At 42.4% G+C, this 23,569-nt stretch overlaps 1 protein-coding gene across 5 annotated transcripts in view; it reads left to right on the plus strand.

The window, feature by feature from the left end:
- Positions 1 to 3: 3 nt before the first annotated feature.
- Positions 4 to 23,569, plus strand: part of IQCK (IQ motif containing K) — a 129,131-nt gene continuing 105,565 nt past the window's right edge. For 3 of the 5 annotated variants that reach the window (XM_045875086.3, XM_064592611.1, XM_054507533.2), the window contains exons 1-4: positions 4 to 190; positions 9,150 to 9,214; positions 10,828 to 10,957; positions 12,278 to 12,375. In XM_045875086.3, coding sequence (XP_045731042.1) covers positions 4 to 190; positions 9,150 to 9,214; positions 10,828 to 10,957; positions 12,278 to 12,375 — 480 coding nt within the window. Of the gene's footprint in view, positions 191 to 9,149; positions 9,215 to 10,827; positions 10,958 to 12,277; positions 12,376 to 17,929; positions 17,968 to 23,569 lie in introns of all 5 variants that reach the window. The other 2 variants (XM_064592612.1, XM_064592613.1) reach the window with 1 other exon arrangement.

Raw genomic sequence — 23,569 nt, forward strand, 5'->3', positions numbered from 1 at the left:
GCCATGGCGGCACCGGGTCCGGCAAGTAGTCGCACCGCCCAGCGCGAGGAGGCGGCCCGCTCCGCAGAGTCGTCGGACACTGTCCGGACGCCAGTGCCCATCGTGTCCACCGTGTCCCCCGAGCTACCCGTCTCGCCAGGACAGGGCGTGGAGCCTCCGGGCAAGAACCTGTGGGAGCAGATCTGCCAGGGTAGGCAGCCCGGGCCGGCAGAGAGGGGCGGGACTCGCCAGGCGGGGGGCCGCGTTTTCTGGGCGCCTACTGTGTGCCAGGCGCCTGACGTACGTGGCCTCCTTGGTAGCCGCGCCGCAGGCCCGCGGGGATCTCCATTTCACGGACGGGGAAACTGAGGCTCCGAGACTTTTGTCCGAGATTACGCAGCGGGGTCTCCCACCAGGAGACCCAGGAGAAAGCGGAACAAAGGGGGACAGCGGCTCTCAAACCTCACTTAATGAACAGTAAAGAATCGCGGGAGCAGAGATGAGGAGCTTGGTTCCTGCCCACAGATCCCATAATCAGGTGCAGGGAATCTACACTCTTAACGTGCATCCTAAGTAATTCCGATGTAGTTAAGTCTATAGCCCACGTGTTGAGTAAACATGGTCTATACAGATTTGGGTTTTAATCCTTCTCCACTTCTGATCTTCCTTAAAATCCCCAAATGGAGTTTAGCTCAACTTCTTTCGTGGCCCTACACATACTCTTGGTCATGAGGCCTTACAGTACTCTTCACATATATTGGGCAAGTTATTGACCTTTAAATTTAAAGTGTAAAGTGAGCATAATGACATCTATTTTATGGTGTTAGGAGCATTGCAGCTAAATAGTCACAGAAAGTGCTTAGCAAACTGCCCGATTTCCAGCAAGAGTTCAGTTTAGCTCGTAAAAAATAATATTGGGTGGATTTTTTTCTCCCCTAGGTTATAAGTTCCTCAATGTCAAGAACTCAAGATTTTTCATTCTTGTGGTTACTGTCACTATGTCAGCCGTCTGAGATAGCATTTCCCAGAACTGTCGAATATGGTAGCCCTATTGATTGATGATGTTGTACTCCTGAAACTAATTAAATGTCAGATCTCAAAAAAACATGTGGTAGCTACTAGCCACATATAGTTTTGAGCACTTAAAATGTGGTTAGTGCATTTGGGACTCAAATTTTTTATGTTATTTAAGTTTAGCCAAATTTAAATAGCCAGTGGCTACCATATTGGACAAGCCAGTAAATGTTTGTTGAATGGGAAAAAAGAGTGAATGCGCCAATATATGAAAGAAGTGGAAAATACAGAGGAGGTTCATAGATAACCCTCGGCGGCTGTCTGTTTCACCTCCGATCCAGTGCTTGAATTCTTTTTCCAGCATCACATTATATTTAGAAAAATCTGTTTCATCTTGAACATTCTCCTTGTAATTTCTACCCTTGGTTCCTTACCCCTTGGTGCCGTGACCCAAGCTGATCACTCTACCATAAAGAATCCACTCATATTTGAAGGTAGTTGTGGATGTCTTTTTCCCCCCAAAAAGTGAAAGACATTTTGACTTCTCCAAGCCAAACAGCTCTTTGTAATAGAGTTTGTTACTGGTGTGTTGTGTAAGGGAAACTGCTTACCTACCTCACAGGGCTGATGTGAGGACCAGGTAAAATAATATATGTGAAGGTGATTAGCATACTGTCAGGCATTTAGAAAGAGCTCAATAAATGTTCATTGTTGTTAACAACAAAACATGGTTTGCATTGTGTTTTAAAGTCATGAGATTATTTTGGTCACATAACCATGACAGGAGAAAGCAAAGACAAGGAAGTGTGGTGCTCTCTAAAAAGCAAGTGAATTGATGCTACTCACAAAGTGACAGAGTTACATCACAAAGTTAATGAGGTCAAAGATGGTGAATTATATACTCAGGTGCTGACTCGGATCATGATTATTATAACCCAGATGAATTTCTTAACCATTCTAACATGCAGTTTTCTATACAAACATATAGTGAGTAAATTTAGTGCCTCACAACAAACATGAAAAACAGGCTTCGGGGTAATCCTATGTTTGAGGTTAACTGTTACATTCTTTTAGTATATCTCCATTTAAAAAGCAACTTATCACAGCAAATAGACCTGTGAGAAACTCAATTTCAGGAAGAAGAAATACGGAATAGGTAGATATCTGACTTAAAACTGTCCTACCTGGCTGATGCTGTGTGTGTGTGTGTGTGACTTGACGACTTACTTGTAATTGTTCTTTAATTTTCTCTCTCAACTTTCCAGTGATGACTACCTCTGAGCTTTGTATCCTCAAAGGTACTTGAATCAGTATCAATAAAATTCTTTCCTGCCAAGGCTTCTAATTAAATTTTATTATTGCAAGGGCGCCTGGGTGGCTCAGTCATTAAGCATCTGCCTTCAGCTCAGGTCATGATCCCAGGGTCCTGGGATCGAGCCCCGCATCGGGCTCCCTGCTCCTCGGGAAGCCTGCTTCTCCCTCTCCCGTTCCCCCTGCTTGTATTCCCTCTCTTGCCTCTCTTGCTGTGTCTCTCTCTGTCAAATAAATAAATAAAATCTTTAAAAATAAATAAATTAATTAATTAATTTTATTATTGCTTTTGACATGATTTTTAACTATGGTTTTAACCAAAACTGAGTCAAAGTACTGGGAGCTTACATCTTCTATTTTGATATTGCTGTTATTACTCTCATCAACATCCTCATTATTGCCATTGGTTCATTACTCCAAATAGTCTCCAACCTCAACCCTTAGAGCTGTTGTAAAATCAGGTTCCTCCATCCCACCTGCCAGATACCAACAGGGACCAGCTCTGAATCAATGCTTGTAACCCTAGCACAGCAGTTGAGTACAGCTAGAGAAAAATGACACCGGGGGCTCTCACAGTGCCTATCAGTCAACATCCCTCAGTGCCTTCTTCCATTGCCCCCGTCTACTAGCCCCAAGTTTCTACTCCCCCCTCAAATGTTGGGTGATACCACTTAGTAAATGTAGGGGGCATTCATTGAGAAGAAGTGGGGAGGGGATCTTTCAGCTTCCTTATACCAATAAACATATTTGCATCTGTACACATACCCTGCTACCAACAGCTCAGCCTACATCTGTGTTTTGGTACCACCCTTTTGCCATCCCAGGATCCTGCTCTGTCACCCCCTCTCCTACATCTAACTTCTTTACTGACTTTTCCTTCCAAACATCCTTTGGTCTGACATCTTGAGAAAAACCTCTCCCTTAGCACGTATTATCTTCTAGCTCTTGTCTCTCCCTTTTCTTCTCTCAGCCAGGCTTCTGGAAAGAACACACTGCCCTTGTTCACACCACTGTCATTCCTTTTATCAACCCAGTGCAGACTAGCTCCTACTTACCTCATTGTTCCAGTGAAATTATTCTCATCTCTTCTGTCAACATATCTACCCATGCTGGGAACTGTTATAAGTGCTGGGCTAGGAATGACTCCAGGCACTATTCTAGACACCCAACAACTTTGCATCTCGATGAGTGTCCCCATCATTCACTCAGCTACCCAGTCCAGAAATCAGAGATTCATCCTAACATGTTTCCCATTCACTTTTCTTTTTTTTTTTTTAAGATTTTTATTTATTTATTGAGAGAGATAGTGATAGAGCATGAGAGGGGGAGAGTCAGAGGGAGAGGCAGACTCCCCGCTGAGCAGGGAGCCCGATGCGGGACTCGATCCCGGGACTCCAGGATCATGACCTGAGCCGAAGGCAGTCGCTTAACCAACTGAGCCACGCAGGCGCCCCTCCCGTTCACTTTTCATGATCCCTACATACATTTCTCCAATCCCTACGGATTATACCTGCTTAACATTTATAAGCCCCAGCTCCTCAGCCCCTAGTTGTCATGGCTCCTGCTTTAGGTCAGGCCCTTACCACATCCTGTTTGGATTGTGCTGTAGCTTTTTAAATGCCGAAGGCCCCTGTCAGACCCTCTTCCACAGGACCCTCTCTAAAATTCAAATCTGATCACATCGTGCCTTGACCTACAATGATTTTCATAGCTTTCATGGTAAACAAACTCTTTAGCTTAAGACCTAAGCCCCTTAATGATCTGGTTCCTGTCTTTTTTTTTTTTTTTTTTAGGTTCAGCACCTACCATTTGCTCAAACCATACTAATGGCAACATGTATTGAACTGCTCTATTTGCCAGACACTGTGCTAGATGCTTTTCCTCTCATTTAAACCTCATAGCATCGCAGTGAGGGTTTTCCCTGTTGTACAGGCAAAATGGAGGAAATTGAGGCAGAGAGAGTTAAGGAAACTTTCCCAAAGTAAGTGACAGAACCAGGCTTGAACTCAGATGTGTGTGTCACTCAAATCCAAGCCCTTACACAACATACAGCATGCTTCAAAGTGTAGCCCGGGGGCACCCGCATCAAAATCTGGATTGCTTGTTAAAATGCAGATTCCTGTGCTCTGTCCTGGACCTGATGAGTTGGACCTCTTGGGAGTGAGTCCTTAAGCTCTGCATTTTAAATAAGCTCTCCAGGTGAGGTACAAAGAACAGTGCTACTGTCCTGTACTGTATCCTTTTAGCCACAAGAACTAATTCCTCCAATGCGCCATACTGTTCTACTCCTCCATGCCTTGCCCAGGCTTTGCCTCTTACTGGGACATCTCTGCCTTCTCATCTTTGTCTTTCAAGACATAGCCTAAGTGGCCCCCCCTTCTAGAAAGGCTTCTTTCGTTCCTCGCACTGATTTTGAAGCCCTGTCTCCTCACTGCACTGAGAGACCATTGGGCATTAGCCCTCTCCAGCAGCATGTCCACATCTCAGAGGCACCGGATTACTGTTCATCCCCTCACCAGAACATAAGCTCCTCTGCACTAGGCATCTATCCGTCCAGCATCTAGTACAACCCCTCGCTGTAGTGTATGCTGGCTAGGTGTTCGTTAGATTCACTCCCGCCTCTTCACCTTCCTGATCCATCCCTTTCCAATAGGCCCCTGTTGGTAAACATTGTATTTTTTTTTTAAAGTATTTTTATTTATTTATTTTTGAGAGAGAGAAAAAGAACAAGCCGGGGGGGAGGGGCAGGGAGAGAAGCAGGTTCCCTGATGAGCAGGGAACCCCATGCGGGACTCGATCCCAGGATGCTAGGATCATGACCAGAGCCGAAGGCAGACACTTAACCCACTGAGCCACCCAGGTGCCCTAAACATTGTTTTTTTTTTTTTTAAAAGATTTTATTTATTTATTTATTTGAGACAGAGAGAATGAGAGAGAGAGAGCACATGAGAGGGGGGAGGGTCAGAGGCAGAAGCAGGCTCCCTGCCGAGCAGGGAGCCCGATGCGGGACTCCATCCAGGGACTCCAGGATCATGACCTGAGCCGAAGGCAGTCGCTTAACCAACTGAGCCACCCAGGCGCCGTAAACATTGTATTTTAATTGCTGTTTCAGTTAGGAACATGTTCAGCAGCAAATCAGAGACAGTCTAATAGTGGCCTGAGCAAAAAGGACATTTCACTATCTCATATCCTTAGGAACATAGAAGGGACAGGTTCCAATTTTGGCAGAAAGGCTCTACTCTGTCAGTGGGGTTATAAGCTCTTTCTGCTCTGCCTCTTGCAGAATATTGCCTTTGTTGTATAAAATGAGTAACCACTTTCACTTGTTCTTAGTATTCACTGAATGTGCATGTAACACTAAATTCCCCTAATTGATTAACCCGGTTTACAAGCTTCGATAACTAAAAAATTATAAACATTTATAAATTTAGTATACCTGGTTTTCTTAAGCATTTCTAATGCTAAACAGACAAGCAAATTTCCTAAGCACTGAAGCAGCTCTCAGAAATTGAATGAATCAGGGGCGCCTGAGCGGCTCAGTTGTTAAAGCTTCTGGGCGGCTCAGTCGTTGGGCCTCTGCCCTCAGCTCAGGTCATGATCCCAGAGTCCTGGGATCGAGCCCCGCATCACATCGGGCTCCCTGCTCAGCGGGAAGCCTGCTTCTCTCTCTCCCACTCCCCCTGCTTGTGTTCCCTCTCTTGCTGTCTCTCTGTCAAATAAATAAATAATCTTAAAAAAAAAATTGAATGAGTCAAACTATGGTAAATCAAGTTATTTTAATGAGTTCAATACTCTACAAACTTAATCAAATTCATACAAGCTCATATGGTTTTCAATGTGAAAAGCATCGGTCTGTAATCAATTACATATTTTAAATTGAAATCACAAGGCAAAAGCGACAAGTTCTCAAATATGCCAGATACTCAAACATTATAGAGGCTTGAAATCATAAACACATCATATTGTCCTGAAGATAATATTATTTTCCTGTACTTCTGCATAATCATTTCAACTGTATATCTTTTGCGGTCATATGATGAAAAAGTTTGTATCTTTTCCATCAAATTTAAGTGGACTCTTAAGAGATCTACTTGGAAAAAATCTAAGTAGAAAAAATATAAATAACAAAGAAATGCAAATAAAAGCAACATATCATTTTAAATATAGATAAGATTGGTAATACCCTGGAGAAACAGACAGTCTTACTATTAGGAGTATAAATCGTTGTAAACTTTTTAAAGGAATATTTGGCAATTTGGCTGAAATTTTAAACTATTTTTTCCTTTAACAGAACAATTCCACATCTAAGAATTAATTCTATAAAAATACCTCCTTTCCAATTGATGATGTGTATATAGTGATGCTCCTAGCAGCATTGTTTGTAATAATGAAAAATTGGAAACAACCTAGACACCAAGTACACTGGTTAAATAATTGTGGCATATCATATATGTAGCAACCTTGAAAGATGTCCAAGACTCAACACCTAAAATGGTTCTTGGCACATAGTACGCTCTCACTAAGTGTGAACAAATGAATAGATAAAGGATCAAAAGTAACTTGTCAAAGTGTTCGTCATTTTGTTCATCCATTCAGCAAGTATTCTTTGGGAATATGATGGTGAGCATAAACAGACCCAGACAATTTCCCTCGCAAAACACACAGTCATTAATTTTTACAAATTTCAAATAAGGATAAAACTGATAAGAATTGTGAAGAAAAAGGACTGTGCTATGAGGTTCTATAGTTAGAAGATTTGACATGGTCTGGAAGATCTAAAGTAAATAAATGTATTTGTGTATTACATACATGTGTTAGTAAATATGTTGAAAATACAGTGGTTGTGGGGTATAATGGGATTGGATGTGACTTACACTCTTTACATAAGACAAGTCGGTATTATTTGGAATTTCCTCATAATAGCGTGTGTTGCTTTTGTAATCGGACAAAGCTCTAAATGTATATATCCTGAATCTGAATAAACAGTTTTCACACCCTGTTGGTGTTTCTCAAAGTGTTTGGGGAAGAAGAGTGAATTTACATGCTTGCTTGGGAGGAAAGCAAAGTGGTAGCGCTCAAGCTGTTACAGTGGGTGGAATTCTAAGTTGGCTCCAAGGATTCCCACTCCGCACTGCACACACCTCCTAGTTATTCAGTCAAACACAAATCTAGGCGTTGCCACCAAGGGATCTTCCAGATGTAAGTGAAGTTTGTCATCAGTTGACTTTGAACTTAGGAAGATCACAGTAGGTGGCCCTGACCTAATCAGGTGAGCCCTTAAGTCAACGTCATTAAAGCAGAAGAGACTCCTGTTCGCCTTGAAGTAGCAAATAACAATGTGTGAACTGTCCTTGACAGGACCTGAGGGTGGCCTCTAGGAGCTGAGAATCCCACCAACAAAAAGAAAATGGGGATTTCAGACTTACAGCCACAAGAAACTAAATCCTGCCAACAACCAATGATCTTAGAAGAGGACCCAACCCTCAGATGAGATCACAGCCATGAATGGCCAACACCTTGATTTGAGCCTGATCCCATACCTGGACTCCTGACCTACAGGAACTGTGAAATAATAAATTTGTATTGTTTTATGTTGCTAAGTTCGTGGTAATTTGTTACATAGCATTAAAAACGAATATAGCTGGTACTGGGAATCAAGACTGCTTGCAACCTACAGCCTGACATACTGGTCCCCAGCATGATAACTAGGGGTTAAAAAAAAAAAGCCAAGAGATGTTTCACTGACAGGGAACCAGGTAGTAGAACAAAACATAGGTCCAATACAATTTTATTCATTCCATCCATACCATCTTGCCCCAAAACTGTTTTTCCTCATTGCTGCAAAGTAGCTATGCATTTGCCTTTAAAACATTGGCTTTTCCAGAAATATTTTTACCACTCTCTTTTAGGGATGTAACTAAGATAGCCCATGAGCATTTCTGTCCCTCTCTGAGCAATAGTTCTTGTGACCCTGCAGAACTTGTATGGACTGTTCTTTGCGTTAGGCTCTCCAACAGGTTGACTGTGAACAGCCTTGAAACCTGGCAATCATTCTCCAACTCACTGCACATTAGAATCAGCTGGAAAGCTTTAAAAATACTGATTCCCAGGCCTCCACCCTAGACCCATTGAATCAGAATTTCTGGAGTTGGGCCAGGCTTTGGTATTTTCAAAAAGCTCCACAGTGATTTTTGCGTGCAGCCAGGGTAGCAAGCTCCCGGAGTTGACAGCAGAACTACTCCCACTTGTGCCTACAAGTCACCTGGGATCTCGTTAAAATGCAGGTTCAAATTCAGCAGGTCTGGGTGGGTTTGAGGTTTTGCATTTCTAACTCCCCAGAGATGCCAGTGCTGCTGGTTCTTGGGCATACTTTGAGTAGCAAGGTCTTTATGGGGTTGCTCTTCCAGATGCAAACCCCAATCAGGCCATCCTACCTTCATGCTCATCCTCATGACGTCAAGAGACAGCTCATCTCTCTGTCACTTTTATTCTGCCCTCCCATCATGTGCTCCTCTTCTTTCTTTTCTCCCCTCCTCTCTGTAGCTGCTGGTATCTCCCCTTAGTTATCATAATGGAGGCAAAATCTAAAGTTGTACCTTCTCAGCCAAAGAGTCTCAAACTCTTACATAAAGCCTTGAGTCTGTCATACAAGAGAACAATTATCTCTTATCCATTTTAAGTAAGGTGGTTCACAGGAGTTATTAACCTATAGTAGCCAGTTGTTTTTACTTCTATAAACCATCAACCAAAATAAAATTTAAGGATGTTTTATTCAGAGGAAAGGAAATCGCATCACAAACTGCAATGAAGTGTGGAATTGAGGATTTTTTTCCTGCTCCCTTTAGAGTATGAAGCTGAGCTGCCTCCCTTTCCAGAGGGATATAAAGTCAAACAAGAAGCTATGATTACTGTGAGTATCGCCCAGACCCCAACTTAAATGAAAGGCTCTTATATGAGAATGGTGCTGACGTCATGAGTTTGGGAGGTGGGAAAGGGAAGGCACTGGAATTAGAACCAGAAATTGGGGCCAGCCCTAGCTCTACTACTAATGGTGCGACTTAAAGGGCATCATATAACCTCTCTGAGCCTTAGTTTCCACTTCTGTTAAATGGAACAGATAATCCTTGACTAACTCACAGGACCTCTGTGGGGCTCAAATGAGATCCTGGATGAGAAAGGTCTTTACAAAGGAGTCAACACATGTCCATGTTGGGGACAGTTGGGGATAGAGCATGTTTCTGTATGCATGCCAGTGTGGGTAAGATAAAAAAGACTGTACTAAGAGGGCCAAGGACAAGGCAGCCAGGAAGGGGGGCCCTCAGGCAGTATGCTTGGAGTAAAATAGGGGCTTAATGGAGTTTAAAATAAAAGAGCAGGGCTCTGAGAGAGTGGGGTTATTGAGCAGGGTCACAGGGATAGGACCCAAACCTAAGTCTCTATACTTGGCAGTAGCTTATTGCAACTGCCACTAGTAGAGATTCTGTGTCTAAGAAATTTCTTGGCCTATGATTGTTCTTTTTTTAATAGCGTCCTGTTCTTGCTCTGTGGATTTAATGCTTTCTCAAATTTCTCCACAGATACCAATTACAGTTGCCTTCCCTGAATTGTTGGTGCTTCTTCCAGTCAGTTGTTCTTTGTAGATCCTGATCTCTGTCTTTTATGCTGTTGATGTTCTTTATCTGTGTAGAGAATTTTGTTATTTATTCAAAATTTAAAATGGGCATCTGAGTGGATTTTTCTACGTAGCTGGTATGATTTTCTTCTATTGTACGTGTGGGTTTGTTTTCTGGATGAGTCTCTTCTATGAGTAGAAACATTGACTAGGAGCTTGTGGGGAGTGCTTGTCTACTGGAAGACTTTTGCTTCAGGGTTGCAGGCAGAGAGCCTCCAAATCAATGGTGAGCTTTTTTTTTTCCCTTTTGACTACCAGCTTGGCCAATCCTTGGAGTCATTGGAAATCACTGGAATCATTGGGAAGGAGGGAGACCTGGATATAAAATGCTGGTGGGAATGGAGCTTTATGTATATTGAAAGGGGCGGAAGCAGGAGAAGGGGCAATGTAGACAGCAGGCCAGTGGAGCCCCAGTCAGACTTTCACTTAATCCCGCCTGTTTATCATTCCCTTTCTCATTCCCATCCTCTGAGGACTTGAACCCCTAAGAATCAAAGCCTTTTGGAGTTTTGATGGGAATAGGGACTCCCATCCCCTGGGACAGTTTCTTCCTGTGGATCCTGGGCTGCCATTACCTCTCTTATTTGACCATTTGCTTCATCCCTGTTTCTTTTGGAAATGTCAAATCTTTCATCCACTAATGGTCCTCCTGTTCTTTTCTCTATTAGGGTTTTATTCCTTGATTGTCATTTATAGGTGTCTCAGAAAGGAAGAGGGACAAAGATTTGTACTCGTTATGCCCCTTGAACCTGAAGTTAATACAGAATTTTATCCTTTGTTAGGTTATACAGGAAAATATAGTTATTTAAGCTATTTATATGAATTGATTTTCTCCCCAAACCCCCCATCAGGTTTCACCATTAGAGGAAACGGTTCTCCATGGCTTCAATACAGAGCACCTTTATTCAGTTCCTCATTTGACCATGGACTCGCATGTACCCTGTCCTCAAGTTAAGTTGGAAACAGTCGATCCAAAAACATGTAAGTAAGGAAGTGAGATTTTTGTCTTTTATAATTTGGGGCTTGTAACATTGCAAAACCAGAGGATGGGGTTGGGATGGACAGACCTCAGGGAGACCACAAAAATACGAAAGAATATGTTCTTATTTTAATTTTAATTTTTTAATTTTTAATTTTATATTTTTAAAGATTTTATTTATTTGACAGAAAGAGAGAGCCAGAGCAGGAACACAAGCAGGGGGAGTGAGAGAGGGAGAAGCAGGCTTCCCGCCGAGCAGGGAGCCTGATGCGGGGCTTGATCCCAGGACACGGGGATCATGACCCGAGCCGAAGGCAGACGCTTAACGACTGAGCCACCCAGGCGCCCCTATTTTTTATTTTTTAAATATATATCAGAATTTTATCTTTTTAAACATTTTTTAAAAAAGATTTTATTTATTTATTTGAGAGAGTGAGAGAATGAGAGAGAGAGCATGAGGAGGGGAGGGTGAGAGGGAGAAGAAGACTCCCCGCCAAGCAGGGAGCCTGATGTGGGACTCGATCCCAGGACTCCAGGATCATGACCTGAGCCGAAGGCAGTCGCTTAACCAACTGAGCCACCCAGGCGCCCTCTTTTTAAACATTTTTAAGTAGCCTCCATGCCCAACATGGTGCTTAAACTAACAACCCTGAGTCAGTCAGGCACCCCTTAATTTTTATTTTTAAGAGAAGTACCTTTATCCCACTGGTTTGTCTTTAAGGTTGAAATATAATAAAAATAATAAATAACAGCAAGCATACCTTGATTCTACATTAAAATCAAAGGGGAGAATGTAAAAAGTGGATGAAAGTATCACGCTGCCCTGCATTGTGGGTTGAAGTCAGAGGTATAGACTTTCTCCATCTTCTCCCTGGGCCCAGTTCCTCTGGCCTTTCCTGTGCCAGACCTCTCCTACCGCTTTGTTCTGTTCTCTCTGCTAGTGTGCTTTGGGCCTTGGCACCCACCACCACCATTACTGTGGTACAATCCATTGTACCCCCACCTTGTTCCTCTCTGGCCTCATTGCTACCATATTTCCCTTGCTTATTTTCCCTCCAGCCACACTGGCCTCCTTGCTGTGCCTGTGGCCCTGGCCCAGTGCAGGACCCCTCTACATCCTCGCCAGCCCACAAAGGCTCAAAGATATTTTAAGTTTGTTTAATAATACAGCCTAACTCAGCAGTCTGGAGTAAAATGCAACATTTAAGGTCATGTTATTTCATGGACAGTATCTTTTTTTGGTTCAGAAACAAACATTTCTCCCAGATTCATCTGGGCCATTTGGGATTTTCAGTGGGATTTTTTTTTTTGGCTTGATTTAGGTTCCCCCAAGGAATATTTGGAAACATACATCTTTCCAGTTCTGCTTCCTGGAATGGCTAGCCTGCTTCACCAAGCAAAGAAAGAAAAATGTTTTGAGGTCAGTTGCTCTGTGGGGTTTATTTCTAAATGCTCAGTAATTCATTTTTATCAGATGGTACCTCATTATCTCAGTACCATCAAGTGGTCGTTCTCAAAACAATCCCTTTGGGAGGGAAAGCTCTGTTTTGCTCACTCATCTCCAGCCATGACATCTAGTTGTGCACACACATGCACCGCCATCTGTCTGACTGCTTGGCTCTAGAGAGGTTTTCTGCCTTCTTGGCCTCCCTGCCTGCCCTTCTCCTGGGTAATTGGCATCTACCAGGTTTATTGGCTCCCATTGACTGTGTGTGCGGATTAAAGCTCTCCTTATATTTTATCTGACTCTGGATTGATCTTCCCACCTCTGGCCTCTCCATACTCCACTTCATGCTCAATATTATGCATGTAGCTTGCTTCAGGAGAGGCCTGGCCCACAGTGAGTGCTCGCTGAGCATTAGTCATGGTCACACTGCAGCCAGTTTTCTGTGTGAATGGAGTTCCAATCCTGGCTCACCCTCCCGTAAATACCTATGTGGAGGCTCCCTCTTTTCTACAGTTGACAGGATACTTTGGGGTGTGTGTGTTCCCTGCACAGTTTTGAGAAACTAGAATTTTGAATGGCCCACATGAAGAGAGTAAAATAGCAACAATATTTAATATTGGCCGAGAGCTTACTCTGTGCCAGGTGCTTTGCTGAATGCTTGACCATTCATTATTTCATTCAGCCCTTCCAACAGCCCTATGAGATTCCTTCTGTTATTGTCCTCTGCATTTTACAGATGAGGAAACAGAAGAACAAAGAGATTTAGAAAAGTGATCAAGGGCGCCTGGGTGGCTCAGTTGGTTAAGCGACTGCCTTCGGCTCAGGTCCTGGAGTCCCTGGATCGAGTCCCGCGTTGGGCTCCCTGCTCGGCAGGGAGTCTGCTTCTCCCTCTGACCCTCCCCCCTCTCATGTGCTCTCTCTCATTCTCTCTCTCTCAAATAAATAAATAAAATCTTAAAAAAAAAAAGTGATCAAGATGAATTTGCAGAGTTAGGATTCAGATCCAGGTTATGATTCAAAATGATACTTAAAAAATTGGCAGTGCAATTTAACTACAGTGCAAACCTCAGTCAGCTGCCACATCCCAGAGTCTTTAGAGCATTCACAGCTAATTGTATCAACTATTTCCTTGCCCCTCAGCAGAGTCTCTCTCTGAGAAGAGGTGCATACTGCCCGGATGGTGCTTTTACATACTGAGGAGACACCCATAACCTAGATAATCCTAACTTCATCCCTCCCAAACAATGGAAGTTGGAAGCTGTCCTCTAAATAGCTCCAGGAAATACCGATTTTTTTAAATCCATATCTGTTTTTTGAAGAACAGTTTTGTTACTTGCCGTAGGTTATAAAATCTGAACTGTTTCCACTTATAATTTTTTCATTTGCTCATTTGGCTTCTCCTGAGGGCTTAATGTCCGTCCCCCATTCATAATTGACCTTCCCCTCCACTGTGTGGTGCTAAGAGGTGCAAGGTGCAGCAGGGTGGAAGTGAGGCCAGGGGCCAGAGAACAGAGCCCCTAGCCTGACCCTGCTGAGGTCAGGTGGCTTTATCTCTCTGGCTTCAGGTCCTGCTATTAAATGAGGGAGACCAGACCGTCCTGCAAGTCACATTTCAGGGATCTTTCTTTTTAATCTTGCTGTTGGCCAAAGTATATTCAGTGTGCTGCACCTTTTATTAGATTGAACAAAGAATGGCACACAATGATTAAACAATGAAAGGAGCACAGTGGAAATAACCTGTGTTTGAATATGCGTAAAGAATATCTGTAGACAGATTAAGTCACCCAAATTCAGTTCTGTTCAACAAATATTTATTAAATCCTACTATGTGCTGATGACCGGGCCATACCCTAGGGAGGGACACAGAGAGGACCAGCTATGGCCTTGTCCTCAAGAAAACCACAAATAAGCAGTAAAGCCTTTGGTAGCTGAAGGTTTTTTTTTTTTTTTTTCTCCCTTTGTATCTGTTCTCTGAAATAAGAATGGATGTGGGGAAACAACAGGAGTGGATCTAGGTGCTGTGAATGCACGTCTAGACCTTAACACAGCTATATTCAACTGTGCAGACTTTGTTCTAATTTCTTCAGCTGTTACTCTTCTAATTTATACCCTTTCACAAGACACAAAAATCAGCTAAAAGGGCAGTAATTAAGATTTTACATCGAAGGTTATATCTCTACTGTTTGCCCATAAATAATTTTGTAATGAGGGGGCTAGAAATGGTTTCCAGCCTCCAGGCAATGATAAAGTGCTTTTAAAGAATCAGAGATATTTCTATTTGTATTAGAGATTAATGAGGCATCCTTGTGCCAACTCATATTTCATCTTTGACGTCCTGCAGATGAGCTGCCTCTGGGACTAAATGAAACCAGTCTAAACATAAAATGCTGCAGGGTGTTTGAATGGAGCATTAAAGTTTAAATGTTGTAATGAATGATCAAGGAATGTAGAAAATGTAGGTTCTTAAAACTGTTAGCTTGCAAAAACTGATAAACTTTCAAGGCAGCCAGACACACTGGAGTCCAAAATCCTGCTCAACTGCTTCCTTGTGGTAGGACCCTAAGTGATCTGTGAGCCTGTTTCCTCCGCTATTAAAGGGATGGCAGAAAAAAAAAGGAGGCGGGGGATGGCAGAGGTGCTCCTGTTACCAGGAGGATGAGGGGAAGCATTTAATGAGGTTCGCAGGCACCAAGGAAGGTTAGCGTCCTACCCAGCCTTCCCTCAGGCTTTGCCCCAAAGCTCAGTAATTTGAATACTACAGATATGCAAGATGGGTGGATTACCATTAGCTTCTTTCATTTCCTGATTTAGGATTTCTTTCTTTTTTTTTTTTAAGATTTTATTTATTTATTTGAGAGAGAATGAGAGACAGAGAGCACTAGAGGGAAGAGGGTTAGAGGGAGAAGTAGACCCCCCGCCGAGCAGGGAGCCCGATGCGGGACTCGATCCCGGGACTCCAGGATCATGACCTGAGCCGAAGGCAGTCGCTTAACCGACTGAGCCACCCAGGCGCCCCTGATTTAGGATTTCTTAATTAAATCTAATTCCCTCCTTTTTCACCCCCTGGTCATGTAGTCTTTTGTGGGTTATTTTTGAAGGCTTGAAAATTACAGCAACATTTGTCAGACCCAAGTAGAGCTTCTCTTACCCAGATCTGCGCAACAGATTTGCATTTTCTCAATTCAGCTGTTCCTCACATCCTGTCAGTGGGAATAGATGCTTAAACTGAATGATAACCAGCCTCCAGCCAAAATTACATAACTGGAGCATTCTTATCTGTCACCCACAACTGAACTCGCATCCGAATGACTCTTAAACAGCAGCAGGATTCATTGTTTATTGGGGCCATTCAAATTATATATTGAAACAGCATTTATATTAGGTCACTCAAGAAATAATTGCTGATTTGTATTTTGCCCTTAAAATCCTGACTTATAGTTAGGTTTCCTTGCTTTCGTTATTTTCTGTTTTGTTCTATGATGTAGCTCCAGCAGCGCCTGGGACGTGGTAGGGACCTACTAAATATTTGTTGGATGAATGAATATGGTTCCTCAAAAGTCAGGGCCAATTTTTAAGATAGCAGTTAAGTTATGGGAGCACTTGTCAGTTTGCCCTAGCTATTACACGCAAGAGCTAATTTACTAACTGTACCTGCAGTGTCTCCATTTACTGCCTCTGGAGGAACGTAAACTGTAGAGTGGCTTCCCCTAGAGCTAGAGCTGAGTAAGGAGCCAGCCCTCTAAAACTGAAGCGGCCTCCTAACAGATGGAGAGCCAGAGAGTTGAGCAAGAAGCTGGAATTGAAGAATAGCAGTTTCTAGCACTTTAGGGCCCTTACATTGTTCTAAACATTTGATCTGCAGAAACTCATTTCATCTTCCCAGCAACCCTCTGATGTGGGTGCTCTTATTTCAGTCTTATGGATGGGGACCCTGCAGTGCCAAGGTTAACCAACAAGCTCAAGGGAACAGCTAGTAAGTGGTAGAGCCAAGATTCAAGCCGAGCAGTACTCTGCTTCCTGAGTCTAGGAGTTTGACACCAGACCACGCTGGTGGTCAGTCCAGTGGCTTGCCACAAGCACAGGGCACATTCTGATATGAAAAACGGGTCTGGAAGCTGTGGAGAAAAGGAGTGAGAAGTGAGGCAGATCTGGGGCAGTCACCCAGACCAGGCCCTCATGCAGGCCTCGTGGGGCAGAATCTTTTATTTAGATTGTCCCACGAGTACCATGACACTCTGAGGAAAACTGGAGGGAATAAAGCAGAAGGGGGGCAGGGAGAATAATGAGCGGCACCTCATTGCTATGCCATAGAGCATTTGGCCAATTAGACACACACACGCACACACACACGAATGAGGCAGTCTATGGTACATGGTCCAGTGGTTCAGAACTGAGCCTCCAGAATCAGGCAGACTTTGCTTCCAACCTGACTCTGCCCCAGACAAGCTGTGTAAGCTTGATGATTTTGATTTCGATTAATTCATAATTCAATTCCTTTATACATGTCATTTTAAATATTATGAATGGAACTCTGGTGAATTTCATAAAGACACTAAACAAATGGTTTGTTCATCATTAGATATTTTAATCTTTTAAATGCTCAGAATAAAATTCAGCTTATTTAACAAGCAGATATTTCTCTAGTCCTTAATTTTTGGAGGAGATTACAACTGGAAGACTAAACCTTAAAGGAATGATTCCCATGAATTATCTCAGCCTTAAGATTAAATGAAGACCCTGTGCATTTCCTGAGATGAATTTAACAAGTGAAATAGATTTATTTAAGCCTTCCCCAGATAGTTGTTTTCAACTACGTATAAAAAGGTCACAGAGAAGGGGTGCCTGGGTGGCTCAGTTGCTTAAGTGTCTGACTTTGACTCAGGTCATGATCTCAGGGTCCTGGGATCGAGCCCCGAGTCAGTCTCCCTGCTCAGCAGGGAGTCTACTTCTCCCTCTCCCTCTGCGCCCCCCACTCGTGCGCGCGCATGTGTGTTCTCTCTCTCTCTAAAATAAATAAATAAAATCTTTAAAAAAAAAAAAAAGAAAGGTCACAGAGATGTAGGTGGCATCTATAAAGAAAGTCAATGGACCTTTTAGTTTTGCCATGACATTAGCTGGGTGCTAGCAATATTTTATATTGTGTTAAACATACTCTGTGAAAGATAAAGAATGGGAAATGATTACTTTGTACAAATAGTTGATGGAATTACATCTGTGAATTGACAGTAGATACTGTACAGTCATTTCCTGTGTGTATACTGACATATGCGGTTACAGAGACCAAACCAAAGGTAAATGAATGTAAATGATAGTATCTAAATCTATTAGCCGATAAGCGGAAAGTAACATGTAAGCTGGGTGAGAGGTGAAAATTTGGAGGCCTTTGCTCCAAAGTATTTTGGTAATTTTTGAAAATTTTGTGAATATTTGAAAATAAGTGTGAATTACTTTTGTAACTATAAAAAATAGAAACTATAAATAAGTAACATTTTCACACCCATATATTTAACTTTGCTCCCCCATCTAGGTGATTTTCTTTCTTTTTCATTTTCACTGATACACTGGGTAAGTCACTCAGCTCCATCTTTTTACCATTTGTTCTGTTTTTAACTTATGGCACTTTGGCACTGAAATCCTCAGGTACAACTCCTCTTAAGTTTTCCTGATGACCCAATACTGCCAAATTCAGTCACTACTCCAGGGACAAAAAGGAAGCCAGTATGGAGGGAGCAGAGCAAGCGAATGAGATGGGAGGTGAAGTGGGCAAGGTCGCTCTGTAGCGGCCATATCATATAAACCAGTAAAGAGTGTGAGTTTTATTTTAGGAGCAGTGGGAACTCATCAGAGCAGTGGTTCTCTACCCTATTGGGCCCCATGCCCCCTTGTCACATTTTATAGAGCCCTCTTCATGTCCTGAAAGGAAATGCTTAGATAATATTTATTACCTATTTATCAATTACCTGATTGCTGTGTTGTTGTATCATAAACTACCTGGAAACTTCACGGCTTAAAACAAGGATTTATTATTTCTATGGGCTGACTCATCTCTTGGTCTCACCTTGACTCACTCAGGTGACTGCTTTCAGCAGGTGACTGGGCAGGGCTGGGAGGCCCGTCTGGCCTCATGCACAGGGCTGGAGCCTGGGTGCTGGTGTGGGCTAGGCGCTTCAGTTCTCCTCCACATGCCTCTCTCATCCTCTAGGAAGCCAGCCCTGCTCCTTTACAGCCTGGTGGTTTCAGGGCAGCCTTCCAGGAGGGCAAAGGCAGAAGTGTAAGTCTGAGGCTCAGGAACCCCCACAGCATCCCTTCTACCACATTCTTTTGGTCAAAGCAATTCACAAAGCCAGCAACTCATAAGTAGGTGAGAAACAGACTCCCTCTAGAAGTGGCAAGGTCACATTGCAAAGGGGCATGGTCCTAGGAGGCATGGTTAATTAGGTGCCCATTAGCATAATAATCTATCACATCTATCTGTGCAGTAATTTCAAATATATATAGTGGCTTGTTTATATAGTGGACTATAGCATAAGGGAGAAATAAAATGAAAACCATTCACAACATAAGTAATATTTATTTAATTTTTTAAAGGTCAGGTAAAATTACACTAGAAGATATGAGTAGTCACTCACTTGTACGTATACGTAGAATCACCATGATTATGACGGCTACAAAAGGCAGACTGGATCACACATGATGCGTCAGTCACTCACTCACTGTAAGTGATGCTGTCCATGGTGACAGGATTTTTCTGAAATGGTGAGAAACTCTTAGGTTCTGAATAAAACAAAGTACTATTTTCTCGGCATACATGGTAGCTGCTTTCCTGGAAAAATCAATATATATTGAAATCATAAAAAAAAAAACGCGGCCTGCATTTGTATGTTAAATGGAGCTACATTCTGGGCTCAGATGATTGATTATAATTTTTTTTATTTTTATTTATTTATTTTTTTAAGATTTTATTTATTTGACAGAGAGAGACACAGCGAGAGAGGGAACACAAGCAGGGGAAGGGACAGAGGGAGAAGAAGGCTTCCCACTGAACAGGACCCTGGGATCATGACCTGAGCCGAAGGCAGACGCTTAACGACTGAGCCACCCAGGCGCCCCAGATGATTGATTATAAACCAGTTTTTTAATCTAGTAAATATCCAGTGGGATATTTGAAAGTATTTAGGATGCAGAACAGTTTTTTCTTGTGCAGGACTATCCTGCTCATTGCAGGGTATAGAATATCTCTGGTTTGGAAGTCTAAAATGGGTCTGCAGGACTGTGTTCATCGTGGAGGCCACCTTCATTCCTTGCTTTGAGGCCATCTTCTGTCTTCACAGCCAGCAACAGCATCGCTTGGACCCCTGCTTCCATCATCATATCTCCTTCTGCCGCCCCAGTGATTGCATTGGGCCCATCTGGATAATCTCCCCATTTCAGAATCTTTCATCACATTTGCAAGGTTCTTTTGCCATGTAAGGTAACAGATCCACAGGAGCTAGGGGCTAGGATGTGGATATTTTTGAGGGGCCATTATTCAGCCACACCCAGTGTATCAACACTGTTTTGTCTTTTTTTTTTTTTTTAAGATTTATTTATTTAATGGGGGAGAGAGAGAGAGCACACGCACGTGTGTGGTGGGGAGGGGCAAAGGGAGAGAATCTTGAAGCAGACTCCGAACTGAGCATGGAGACTGATGCCCCGGGGCTCAATCCCACAATCCATGAGATCGTGACCTGCCTGAGCCGAAACCAAGAGTGGGATACTCAACTGACTGAGCTACTCAGGTGTCCCAACACTGTTTATCTTAAGAGGAAAATATTCAAAGGACTGCAGGGCCAGGTAGGCACTGAAAGATGCTTGGAATAACAAGGGGACACCAAGGAGTGGTGGAGACTGTGGCCACCAAGCAAGCTCATGCATTACAGGGGCAGCTGCTATGCTCCTCATTTCCTACTGATAGTTACCATGCTGGAACATGGGATCAGTATGACCCTATCTCCTGAGTTTCCAGTAAAAACCCCCAATCCAGATTTTACCATGAACTGTCCTTTTAACTGTTGACAATTAATTTTTAAAAAGGTAAAATACAGCATGCCAAACAGAATACACTTAAAACTTTTTTTTTTAAGAGCAAGATGTTAAAATCAGGTAGAGCTGGGTTAAAATCTCAACTGAGCTACTTAAATGAATAACCTCATGTCACTGAGCCCTTGTTTTCTCATACATGGAAGAGGGACAATAGTATCTACCTCACTGGCTCATTCTGAGCATCAGGCTAGATCAGTTGCTTAGCACTGGACCTGACACATAGCATGTGCTCAATAAATAGCTTGCTATAATTCTTATTCTTGGGTCCTATTATAAGCACATGCAGGATGATCATAATGAATACCACAATGGCCCTGATCTCAGGCCCCAAAACCCTGTTAATTTTCTGCTCCAGGCACTTTCCAACTCCTATTGATCTCTGCCTTTAGTTGACTTGACCTTTATCCACTAATCTGTCCTACATACTTGCAACATATATAACAGGTTAGTATTCAGACTACAAAGAATTCCTATGTATCAATAAGAAAAAAAGAGAACAACACAACAGAACAATGAAATAGAAAAATAGACAAAGGGTATGATCAGGAAGTTCACAAAAGGGGAAACCCAGAGAGCCAAATCAAAAGATACTCAATGCTGCAGATCGGCAAACATGTAAAAGTTTGGCAATATGAGCAATGGATGAAGCTGTGGAGAGGAACTCTCATGTTCTTTTTTTTTTTTTTTTTAAGATTTTATTTATTTACTTGAGAGAGAGCAAGAAAAAGAGTACAGAGGGAGAGGGAGAAGCATACTCAATGCTGAGCAGGAAGCCCAATGTGGGGCTCACTTAATGGACTGAGCCACCCAGGTGCCCTGGAACTGTCATGTTGTACTATATAATTGGTACCACCCTCCTGGAGAAAAATTTGGTAAAACTAGTAAAATTGAAAATACACTCTATGGGGGCGCCTGGGTGGCTCAGTCGTTAAGCGTCTGCCTTCAGCTCAGGTCATGATCCCAGGGTCCTGGGATCAAGCCCCACATCGGGCTCCCTGCTCTGCGGGAAGTCTGCTTCTCCCTCTCCCACTCCCCCTGCTTGTGTTCCCTCTCTCACTGTGTCTCTCTCTGTCAAATAAATAAATAAATAAATAAATAAAATCTTTAAAAAAAAAGAAAGAAAATACACTCTATGACCTAAAAATTTCCCTTCTAATCTGTACTATGGCCAGAAAAACTCAGTCTTTGTAACAAGAAGCTCTGAAGAAGAACATTAAATGCAACATCGTTCCAAATACAGAGAAATGGAAATGACCTTAAAGTCCATTAACAGGGAGATGTATAAATCAAACTTAAGGGGTGCCTGGGTGGCTTAGTCGTTAAGCGTCTGCCTTCAGCTCAGGTCGTGATCTCAGGGTTCTGGGATCAAGCCCCGCATGGGGCTCCCTGCTCAGCAGGAAGTCTGCTTCTCCCTCTCCCACTCCCCCTGCTTGTGTTCCTGCTCTCGCTGTCTCTCTCTCTCTGTCAAATAAATAAATAAATAAAATATTAAAAAAAAAAAAACTTAAAAAAAACAACTTTATTGGGGCACCTGGATGGCTCAGTCAGTTAAGCATCTGCCTTTGGCTCAGGTCATGATCCCAGGGTCCTGGGATCAAGCCCCATGTTGGGCTCCCTGCTCAGTGGGGAGCCTGCTTCTCCTTCTCTCTCTGCCCCTCCATCCCCTCTTGTGCTCTCTCTCTCTCTCTCAAATAAATAAATAAATAAAATCTAAAAAAAACCACCCAGCTTTATTGAAATACAATTTACATACCATAAAATCCATTCATTTTACCCAAGTGTCCATCATGGATGAATGGATAAAATGTGGTATCTCCGTACAATGGAATATTATCCAGCCTTTAAAAGGAAGGAACTCTTCTTGTCACATGCTACCACATGAATGTACTTTGTGGACATTATCCTAGTGAAATAAGCCAGTCACAAAAAAACAAAACAAAACACAACATCGGTTGAAATACAAAGTATGATTTATATGTATGATTTCACTTACATGAAGTACCTAGAGTGGTCAAATTCATAGAGACAGAAAGAGGCATATGGTTGCCAGGGGCTGTGGGGAGGAGGGAATGGGGAGTTGTTGTTTAATGGGTAGAGTTTCAGTTTTGCAACATGAGAGGAATTCTGGAGATGGGTTACACAGTGTGAAGGTGTTTAACACATCTGAACTATGCACTAAAAAATTGTTAGGATGGCAAATATTATGTATATTTTACCACAATTTTAAAAAGTGATTTTTAAAAATCCACTCAGTTTAACTGGAGTAAAGGTACAGAGTTGTGCGTCCATCACCACAATCTAATTTTATTTTATTTTATTTTTTATTTTTTTTTAAAGATTTTATTTTTTACAGAGCCAGCGAGAAAGAAACAGCATGAGAGGGGAGAGGGTCAGAGGGAGAAGCAGGCTCCCCGCTGAGCCGGGAGCCCGATGTGAGACTCGATCCCAGGACCCCGGGATCATGACCTGAGCCGAAGGCAGACGCTTAACCATCTGAGCCACCCAGGTGCCCCACCACAATCTAATTTTAGAACATTTCCATAAATCCCCCAAAATCTCTAGTGACTATTTCTGGTCACTCTTCATTTCCACCCCTACCCCAGGCAACAGCTAACCTACTTTTTATCTCCACAGATTTGGTAAATCTTTTCTGAACATTTCATATAACTAGAATCACATAACATTTGGTCTTTTGCATTGGGCTTATTTCACATAGTACCGTGCTTATGAGGTTCATCTATGTTGTGGCATATATCAGTACTTCATCTTTATTGCTGAATAATATTCAATGGTATGGACATACCACATTTTGTTTTGGGTTGTTTCTCCTTTTTGGCTATTATGAATAATGCTGCTATGAACATTTGCATATAAGTATTGTATGGACATATGTTTTCGTTTCTCTTGGGTAGGTTTTGAGTAGAGGAAACTAGGTTTTTACCTGATCTTGTTACGTTTGAATATTATCGCATTGAAGTTGGTCCAGACAACAGATCCCAATTTCACATTTTGGAAATTAATACCGAAATATGAAATATGGCTCCAAGTTAAGGGCTATTTCTTAATCATCTACCATTACCAGTTA

This window comes from Mirounga angustirostris, unplaced genomic scaffold (genome assembly GCF_029215605.1).
Source record: "Mirounga angustirostris isolate CCGP_5_RB_7025 unplaced genomic scaffold, mMirAng1.0.hap1 SCAF_5, whole genome shotgun sequence".
Classification (NCBI taxonomy): domain Eukaryota; kingdom Metazoa; phylum Chordata; class Mammalia; order Carnivora; family Phocidae; genus Mirounga; species Mirounga angustirostris.